At 43.9% G+C, this 10622-nt stretch overlaps 1 protein-coding gene across 1 annotated transcript in view; it reads left to right on the top strand.

The window, feature by feature from the left end:
- Nucleotides 1-6261: 6261 nt before the first annotated feature.
- The window catches only part of LOC147417392 (phosphoenolpyruvate phosphatase-like), a 54510-nt gene continuing 50149 nt past the window's right edge, over nt 6262-10622 (top strand). Inside the window, exons 1-5 of the mRNA XM_086507653.1 lie at nt 6262-6321; nt 6498-6746; nt 7642-7780; nt 9768-9988; nt 10082-10203. Of these exons, the coding sequence (XP_086363779.1) occupies nt 6262-6321; nt 6498-6746; nt 7642-7780; nt 9768-9988; nt 10082-10203 (791 nt within the window). The remainder of the gene's footprint in view (nt 6322-6497; nt 6747-7641; nt 7781-9767; nt 9989-10081; nt 10204-10622) is intronic.

Raw genomic sequence — 10622 nt, 5'->3', positions numbered from 1 at the left:
TTGGCATGACACTGTATCCGTAAAGAGCACAAGAAAATTAAGCATCAAGTATCGGCATTTCCATTGTGTTTGCCACAGTTGATTGATTTCGATCAAAAAAGCAAGTTTCGATTCCATTGTTTGCGTGTGTTTGATGAACGGTTTGGCACTCCGTCTATATGTTCATCTATTTGCATGCACAATCTTTCAAGAAGGCTAGAATTTTTTCTGTCAACTTTACATGGAATGGGTATGTTCATGTTTTTGTGTTGGAAGTGGTTTCAGGAGTTTTCATCCTTGGAGATTCCTGAAGAAGGTAGACGCATGACTATAGACGAAGTTGAAGCATTGAAGGAGCCACAGATGACTTTGTGTCGCTTTTGGCGGGGCCCAGAGAAGCAAGTGTTGCAGACCTTTATGAAGTTCAAGTATCGCATGACCACACATCAGAGTGAGCCGACGAAGAGTCCTTTCCAGGATTTCAGACGCTGTTGGCGATCTCCCTCGACGCCATACAGTTCGGTACCAGTACGTCACTTTGAAAAGGAGGGGATGTCACGTGCACATCTCACCCTATGTGTTACGTCGACAAGCTATTTCATGACGAGGGTTTAGTTCAATTCAATTCAGTTTAGTTAGCTTAGGAAGTGTTCTGGCACTTTTGTGAGTCTGTTCACAGACCGTGCATGTCCAACACTTCGAGTAGATGCGTATCCTCTGGTTGCACACAGCATGGCCATCAGATTTCAGTCAGAACCCATCAGGAGCATTTTTACAGTGCATAGACCTATTTTCCCTATTTTAGCCATTTTTCACTTATTATTATTAAGTGACTTTTGTACAAGTAGATATATAAGAAACCCTAGCACTAGCACTTTCTGGCAGAAGAGGCAGCAGGGACCAGACATCCGACAGTGCACCTTCCAGCAAAACCCCGCCCCCCCCCCCCTCAAAGCAGTTTACATAGTGTTTCTGTAGTAGACCCCAGATCAAGCCTAGCGTTTTTCATCAAGACAGCCCTGGCGTTTTGCAGATCAGCCCTGGCGGCGGTAGCAGATTCCAGCATTTAGTCTAGCGTTTTTGCATCAAGCATCATATCAGTCCTAGCATTTTTGGAGCAGCAGGCAACCTAGCGTTTCGCAGTTCCTTCGTGACGGATTCAGCATATGCATTAGCGTTTTCAGTTTTCAGCAGTTAGCAACCGTACCTCAAGTTCTAAACCTCGCAGATCTCACCTTCCGCAGCAGATCCTCGCTGCATGGTCAGATCCACCAAAGTTTACAAATTCAGCCCGGAAAACGCAGATTTTCAGCATCTGCGTTTTCAGCGCGTTGTCGTCGCATCCTCGTCATCGCCATTGTCCCCGACATAGAGTTAGAATTCAGTAGATTAAAGATTTGTAGATTTCATCCATTAGCGTTTTCAGATTTCAGCCCGTCTCGTCGTCGTCGACATCGTCGGCAAGTCCAAAGCATTGTAGAAATTTGTGCAATCAATAGTAGATCGCTCTCGCCATAGAGAGAGGGGCCTTCAAAGGAGGGTTTGACAACATTATGGTGTCGTATTCTTCTCTCTCTATCTCTCAGTCTCAGCACCTTCATTCACAGTGTCTTACCACTTTGTTTGTGATCATTTGCACTCTCTCACTAAAGGAACGGAAGGGCTCTCCCTTCCCTAAGTAAAAGGAACCTTGAGCACAGGTCGGGAGCACTCATCTTGAGCAAAGTTCAACATTCACTTCTGTTGCACCTTACACGCTGTGAGGAACTAGAGCGAGATCAGCCCAGGGGTTTTGCCCTTGAGTTAGGGAGTAGATCCACCGTCCAGGAAAGCAGCGTTGATGCTAATATCTTTGTAGGAATGGAGTCGCAAAAGTGATATAGGGATACCGGGCCCTGAGCATGGAAGGTGAGATCCAGAGGCGAAAACTTTGATTCTCAAGGATCTTGAGTAAGGAACAGAAGAGGTTCCTACTACCTAGGAAGAGGGTTCTGCCCTAAGTATTAGGAAGCAGAGGCTTCTGACTGATCCAAAACGTACGTGGTAATATGTTCGTTTCAAGTGTTTGTATAGACTTCTTCCTAGTAATAAAGATACTCTTACGTGGCGCGGGGGGGGGGGGGACCTAGCTCATCTTCTGGTCCCAAGTACCGTGTCGATCTTCTTTCTTTTTCGTTCTTTCTCTCTATAGCAATTGGCTTCATTATTAAGTGAAAAATTCTATTTATCTGAGTCTATTCGATATTGCTATGCACTCCCGTTTGTGAGAGCAGCAACATAGTATATCACCATGTCTGTGCATTTATTGTTAAGTAAGATGCTGCTTTTCGCATCTTGGAGCGTTCCGAGAAACGGCCTCTCGAGAAGGTGATGTCAAAGTGTTGTATGAATTCAAGGGCTCGATGGGTGTCTTGATAGTGTGAAAACGTGTCAAACTTGACTACTTGACTCCCATCCTTGAACTCCTTGGTTTTCTTTCTCTTTTTCTCACCATTTGAACTATGAGAAGAGACGAGACTCCTTTTTTGAATTGCTAGATTGCTTCTTGTGCTTTCTAGACTTTTTCAAGGATCTGCCTTTCTTGCTTTTCGTGCTTTTTCTCCGCTTCTTCCGCTTTTTCTTGTCTTTACTGGAACTAGAGGACAAAGAACTATTGGAACTCTCTAAAGACCAAGAAAAATTTGGGTCATCTGTGAAACGAACATGCTTCTTGGATTTTCTAGCCACCTTGATTTCCGACCCAGAGAACTCGGGAAATTTGCTGATTTGCTCTTCTTCTAAGAGTGCTTTAAGCTTTTCATTAGCTGGTTTGTCTTCTTTTCAAGAGCTTCTTTAAAATCTTTCTGCGGGAATAGTTTCTGCTTTTATGTACTCTGCTTTTTGTTTCATTACTGACTTGAGAGAAAAACAGATAGCTGTAATAGACTTGGACACTCCAAGCCAAAGATCTAGTGCAGCACACGTGAGAAAAACTGAAAGAATTGAACAAAAGTGAGAGAAAGAGACGACAGGGCACGTTGGAGTTTCGCACCTAGAGATACTGGCCCCAATGACCATTGACTGGCGCCCCTTCTCTGTATTTTTTTATTATTACGCTTGCACAAGTACAAGGTTCGAAAGTCCTCTCTCAAAAGCTCCCAAGCTAATCTTCCTTGAGGAGAGGCCCTATCACACTTTTAAGGGCCCTTGACATTGCCAAAAGCAATTACATGAAAAGCATCAAGTCAAAAAGCGTATGGTTCGAAAAGCTAGCATCCCTAGGGCTTGCGGTGAAATGCGAAAATCCGTACGGCCTGCCATGTTAGTAGTGCAATTCGCGGGTATTTGTACAACCTTCCATGTCATGAGCTTGATACGCAAGTTTTAGTGCTAGGCTTTATTTTTAAAGGTTTTGGGCCCCTCGGTCGAAATCCATTACCTAACCCCTTGTGGGTCACTAGGATGAGTTCAGTAAGTTGGTAAAACTTATTCTGCTTCTTTTGCCAGGGTTTAGGCCCATGCCACGTGTCACAAAATGTGACGTGGTAGAGCCACCCGGACACACACACCCTAATAAAGTTGTCCCAACTTAAGACCAAGGGATGAGGGGGTCCCAGGGACATTAAAATAAAGTGAAAAATCTTTTGACGTGGGTGCTGTACGGATCTCCGTAAATCACGCTGACTATATGGACGGCCGGAAAACGCACTGGTTGTTGACGTGGCCTGACTGTACGGAATTCCGCGATTTTTGCTAGCTGTTTTTAGCGCTGGTAGCTTTTGGAGATTATTGCTTTTGAGTTGAAGCTTTTGGGGCTCTGCTTTTAGCATCCCTTGTCAATTGTTTATAAGTGGCCTTAGGGGCTCACTTCTCAGAGCATCTGGACACAGAGTCTGAGCCGCGGGCTCAGTTGTACTTTGCTCACAGATTAATATAAAAATAAATACCGAAAGGGGCGCCAGTCTTTGGGGCCAGCAATTGAAAAAGCGCAAGAAGGGGACTGACTACCCTGGTTATTTGGGCTGTCAATCTTCTTTTGCATTCGCAAGAAAGCAGAAGAAGCGTGTATGCTTTGAGGGACTACCCAGTTCTTCTTCTTCCTCTTCTTCTGACAGTTCTTCTACCTCTTCTGACTCGAGCGAGGCGGACAGAAAGGGCAAAAAGCGAAGCAAAAAGCAAAGCTTCGAAAAGGGAAAGAAAAAGGCAAAGAAACTCAAATTCCGCCCAGTTTCTGATAGCTCTACAGAGGAGTCATCCTCTAACAGTTCGGACTTCGATGACCATATGTTTTATGCAAAGAAGAAGCCCTCGAAGACAAGAGCAAGAACGCAAAAGAATTTAAAGAACATGGACAATCGATAAAGTTTGAATCTTTTTCTGGATTTTGAGATGCGCCGAGGGCTTTGGCCTTCATCTAGCAGTTTGACATAGCCTTCTTTGGAGGTGTAACAAACTTGGACACCCCAAGTCAAGATTCTACGGCGACACAACAGAGATTCACTTCAAAACAATTCACAAAAGACGACACGGCCCGGCGTAGTTCCGAAATCCGTGCCAAGAGGTATTGGCTCCAAAGACTGGCGCTCCTTTCGGTATTTATTTTATATTAATCTGTGTGCAAAGTACAAAAAGCGTGTGGATGCTCACTCTCAATCTCTGCGTCCAGATGCCCTGAGAAGTGAGGCCCTTGGGCTTATTTGTTCTTACAAGGGATGCCCAAACGCAGAGCCCCAAAAGCTTTTTGAAAATAAAAGCAATTGATCTCCAAACGCTTCTCAAACTCAAAAGCATTAATCTCCAAAAGCTGGCAGCACATCCATACTGTTCGTACAGTTAGCGTAAAACGCGGAGGTCTGTACGGTGCCACGTCAGCCAGTCAGCGCATTATGCGGGTTTCCGTATATTGCTACGTCAGCCTGTTGGCGCATTTCTCTCTTAACCTATGACAGAACTCTCAAAATTAGCCTTCCAGCTATAAATTCAGCGCTATCTTCTCTTGCATGAGGAAAGTGCATCAAAAATGGGCCACTTGGCACGATTACAAGCATTTTCCCGTTTCGGGGTTGCCGCCTAAAAATCTCATGACTGATTGCCCAGTTGACTTTGTGGCAGAGTCGTAAATTGTTCCCCTTGTCATTCCGAAGGTAATGACGCAAACACATTTCATGGCCCAAAATAGCAGTTTCCTAATTTTTAGGAGATGTTTCTGTTGGGCTCCCTTTGGTCTTCTGACCATCTATCCCCATTGGGACCGCATCCAAAAATGCGGGTAATCTTTCTTTGGTGATCCCACCTTGACTTTGTGCCTTTATTGAGTTCACTTCCTAGTATCCACCAACTTGCTAAGTGCGACTGGGGGACCTACATGATCTTGAACTGAGCCTAGACACCCTCTTACTATACGAATTCTAGTGCCGACCCACTTCCCGTCTGCGGGTGAAATTACCGTTCACATTGGCCATACAATGTCCGACCATTGCAACTTCAAAAAGAGGGTCTCAAAAATAAAACAAAAATCACTTAAAAGAAACCAACAACTAAGTTTGGCAGTTGCCATGTCCTCGTGACATAGTTAACAGTTGCCACATCCTCGTGACATAGTTAACAGTTGCCACATCCTCGTGATAATACTGTCTTGAACAAAAGTCAAATTCTATCCAAGAATTAGTGGGTCATGCGAAATGGGGTTTTTGTTAAATTTTAGGTATCTCAAGTGAACTGCCCAATGTGATCCCATTATTTAGTTTGGCTTTTAAAATTTAGGTATTTATATTACTTATTTGTCAAGTCGAATGGTGGGCTCAGTGGGGTCGGGCGAGGGGACTTCATCAGAGTCCCTCGGTGGCGGAGCTTGAGTCTCCATCTGTGTGTGTTGCTTTGGCGGAGACGGAGTGGATAGAGTAACTTCTCTGCAAAAAACCCCGACTAGCACTGTCAAGAAACCAGCACTGCCAGAGACTATCGAAAGAAACATTTGGGGAGAGTATGGCAGAGAACGAAAAGCGGGGGGGGGGGGGGGGGAGTAATGAGCGAAAAGAGGTGTGTGGGGGGAGGGGGACAGCGCGGGGCGGGTTGGAAGCGACAGAGGGTGGGGGCAGCGCGTGGCGGGCAGGAAACTGCAGCGGGCAGCGGGGGCTGAGGGCGGGCGCAGATGGCACGGCTTGCGACAGGGAGGGGCAACGTGCGCAGCAGGGGGGGCTGGCAGCGCTTGGGGGGAGGGGGGGGGGGGGGGGGGGGGGGAACAGGTGTAGGTGCGGGGAGCGTGCGGCAGCAGCAGCGAGCAGCTGAAACTAACTATATTTCATGTTTGTTATATTTATTTCTTATGATCTTGAAACTGAGGAAACAGGAATATTTTGCCAAGTAGGGAAGAGCCATAACGTTTCATACATAAAAGCTTGTTCTTTTGGTGTCAATTTTGTTTTCACATTGTTTTTTGATTAATTGCCTATATCTTTCCACCAATGCTGCTCGTGGCAACTTTTTAATTATTTGTCCGACTCTCCTATATTTCCATTGTAAGAGGATTCTGAATGTAGAGGATTGACACACACCTGCTTGCAGGAGATTTGGGTCAAACCTATGATTCACAAAAGACACTTGAGCACTATAAAACGTCAAGTGGGAAAACTGTTCTTTATGTTGGCGATCTTTCTTACGCTGATAATTATGCTTTTGACAATGGAGAGCGTTGGGACACTTGGGGACGCTTTGTTGAGCCTAGTACAGCTTATCAGCCGTGGATCTGGACAGCTGGTAACCATGAGATTGAATTCAGACCAGAGTTTGTATGCTTTTGCACTCTCTTTTCATTTCAAAATTATTATTTTTCAAAAGTTCAAAAGAATAAAGGGGGTTCATGTTTATATATGGTTGCATGTATGTGTGAACTCCACATAAAGTTGTGTAACATTACACTCATATTCATGAAGCGTCGATGCGTCTTTCTTCACACATGGGTGAGATCGTCAGCTCTTTTCAGTCGGGATCATGCCCACATCGGCACCTCTCCAGTGGTTTATTTTACACTCATTGTACACACCACCTTGGTGTTTACATAGCCTACACATGGCTTTTGTACTTCCTCTGGATGATAGGCCATTGAGCATCTCCAAAGGTCTCTTTTGTACACAGAATACAGCCCCTTTTTTGGCCCCGAGAGAGAAACGAAATGAAATGTTACATTAAACGTCTTCAAAAGGCCAAAATGACTTATGAGACCAAACTGATACAATCTTGGTGGATCTAATACAATGTCTGGGTACAAAAATAAAATGAAGTAAAGTGAAAAACTAAAATCTTAATTGCTAGATGGGAACTAAGCAGCTAGCTGGAACTGTGTAGGATATGAGTACGGGGGTGAAAGTAGTGACTGGGGGGACTAATACAACACAATGTGGGTGTGCATGTGGGAATATAATGGGCGAGAGCTGATACAAGATGACCAGGATGTACAATCCTCAAAAGAGCTAAATCATAGGAGATTCATCATTGGTTGCTAGCGGATCTCATCAATCTCCTCCATGGTCAATATTCTGACCAGTGTCGTGCATGTTGGGGGGGGGGGGGGGGGGGGGGGGGGCAGAGAGAGAGAGAGAGAGAGAGAGAGAGAGAGAGAGAGAGAGAGAGAGAGAGAGAGAGAGAGCATTAAATCATTTCCTTCTTTTGTATATCAAATTTCAGGGTGAAACAAAGCCATTTAAGCCATTTTTGCATCGGTATGCCACCCCTTATTTAGCTTCGAAGAGTACATCATCTCTGTGGTATGCTGTTCGGAGAGCATCAGCCCACATTATCATCCTTTCAAGCTATTCTGCATATGGTAAGTAGTGTTAACTCTTCATGTGCTTTCTCTTTAATCTGGTGGTCCTCAGATCAACATTCGCTGCAGGCTATGCCGTCAGGGGTTCAATTCTATTGTGGGCTTAGTGCTTAAATTGCCAGATGATTTGAAAGCACTCTCAGGGGAGAAACCTTTTATTGGCTGCTTAGTAGAGCATGAGTTGTTATGTATGCTTGAGGTATCGATGATGCTGCAACTATCTAGGATTGCAGTTAGACTATGTTAAAGATGTCAGGTAGTTGCCCAGTGACAAGCTTTTAAGCAATGCCAATTTCATTAGGAGGGAATTCACGCGAACATATCGGACATATCTCAATAAGGCACTTACTGCCTGAGAGGAGCTTGAGAGGAAAATATTGACTAGGAGCTATGAAAGTTGGGAATCATATGCTTGAAAGCAAAAGAGCACCTGACCATAGCAACAAAAGGGCATGAACGTAGGTGAAGATTAAACAACTTGCAGAGGAAACTCACAAGATAAAAAGATCAGACCAGAAGCTGCCACAATCTCCGTTAGTAGCTTGCCAAACTATTAAATGAGTTCTTACTTTACTCGATTAATAAAGAACTTGCCAGGTGATTTGGCAACTTAGACACGCTCTTTTGATTTTCACTGGAACATTTGTATATTGGCCAAGGATAACTGTAAAGTGCAGCGGAAGTGATTGATGGTGAATGCTCAGGATGAGTGCTCAGTGCATACTTAAGGTTCCTTTTACTTCACGATAGATGTGCAAAGACTTGAGAGAGAAGAGAGAATGATACTTTGAGCTGAGGTGCTGTGAGTGATAGAGAGAGAGAAGACTAACACCGGATGGGGTCCCAAACCCTCCTCCAAAGGCCCCCCTCTCTATCGCTAGAGAGGTAATTGCACACATGCACAAATCCTAGATGCTGAGATGCTGATGGGATCTTGTGGTAGATGCTTGGATCTGCGAGGCTAAGGGCTGAAAACTGAGAACGCTGGGGCTGATCTGGTACTTGGGCGGAAAAAACTGAGAACGCTGGTGATGATCTGATGCTTAGGCTGAAATCTACGCTTTTCTGATGAAGCTAGGGCTGGAATCTGAAAATGAAGACGCTAGGCTGATAAGGCTAGCGATGCACTGATGGCTGATAAACGTTGAAGGTGTTTGTGATGCGGGTACTTGTACTGTGGGTACTCGATGCTTGTAGTGCAGGTACTGCCTTATTGCTTTAGAAGTGACCCCTAGGGTCACTTATAAATGGGATTAGAGCTGGGTTGGGCAATCTCATAGAAAATCCCACGATTTGGTAATTGCGGGCTAAAAGATCATTTGTTAATAAGTTGATGAACTATTAATAAGAGGTGCTTCGTATGTAGTTATTACCTAGGCTTGGTACTGATGCAACTATATGGGAACACTCCCCAGTGCCTACACCTAGTAGACACTGGTTGTGCTTATGTGCAATAAGAGGGTATGTAGCTACTCTAAAGTACTTGGACATGAACGTCCTGCGTACAGCTCACAAGGGTGGCAGAACGCTTCTTACATTATCCTAAACCCTAGAAATAGGAGTTAGCTTGCTCACATGCACATAGGGTTAGGTGTGCATGTGACATCCCCCCCTTTTCATAGAAAAGACTTTACAAGTCTATGTTTAGGGAGATGAAGCAGGGGTTATCTTAACTGTGAAGATTCTTGGAAACATTTTTCATTGGTTTTCAGTGTGCCAGCACGTGCGCCATTCTGTTGGTGCACGATGACATTGGCGCTGAGCATTGAAAGAACTATAAATTATTTTGTTTTTGGAAAGACAGTCCACACATAGATAGCACAACAATTTTATTGGTTTGGTATGTACTGTTGCATCGAAGTTCTATTTTCTCGTGTTTTTCCAAACACGTCATGTTTTAGAAACCAGGTTATTTAACAAATTGAGGGCCACTTCTGTGCACATGCATTTACTTTTCGTCTCTGACTAATCTTCAGGATGTATGCAGGTAAATATACTCCTCAATGGACATGGCTACGTGATGAGTTTAAAAGGGTTGACCGAAAAGTAACATCTTGGTTGATAGTCTTGATGCATACGCCTTTATATAATAGCAATACCGCCCACTACATGGAGGGTGAAGGCATGCGTGCAGAGTTTGAGACTTGGTTTTTGAAGTACAAGGTTGACATTATATTTTCTGGTCATGTCCATGCATACGAAAGATCGGTAAGTTATGAATATGTCTGTATCTCCCAAGAATCAACTGCAATGCTATGTACCAGTCTTTTTGATGGCAAAAGTGTTACATATATTTTGCAGCATAGAGTATCCAATGTTGCAAGCGAAATACTAAATGGTCCATCTATACCTACACATGACAAGTCAGCACCTATCTATGTGACAATTGGAGATGGTGGCAACATTGAGGGACTCGCGAAAACGTGAGATAAGCCTTTTTTTGTGGTGTTGATGTTTTTACAAGTGATAGAGTGCTTTAAATAGAGCTTGTGATCTTTTGAGAGTGAAAATGGCTTTTTAGTTTGTCTTTTTCATTTGAGAGGGTGGGTTGCTTATTTTAATGTTCTAAGTATCCACGAAAAACATGAAAGTATCCTTGCTTAATATAGTCAGATAGATATCTTCATCTGCTACATAGGCTTTCTACCCCTTGCATGTGGGAAATAGAAATGCCTATATCCTTTTGCGAGTATTAACATCCAATCCATGATTTTCTTATCAAATTAGTAAATCGAAATTAGCATATCAAGTCTTTCTTGATTAAAGATCTCTGTTATGCTGCAGTGAGGTTTGATGCCAAACCATGCGTACAAGGAGTTTTTGCTTATGCAATACAACAAAG

Source organism: Adiantum capillus-veneris, unplaced genomic scaffold (assembly GCF_014529385.1).
Source record: "Adiantum capillus-veneris isolate H3 unplaced genomic scaffold, ASM1452938v2 Hic_scaffold_256, whole genome shotgun sequence".
In the NCBI taxonomy this organism is placed as follows: Eukaryota; Viridiplantae; Streptophyta; class Polypodiopsida; order Polypodiales; family Pteridaceae; genus Adiantum; species Adiantum capillus-veneris.
Note: the sequence above shows the minus strand (reverse complement) of the source record. Positions and strands in the feature narration are given on the sequence as shown.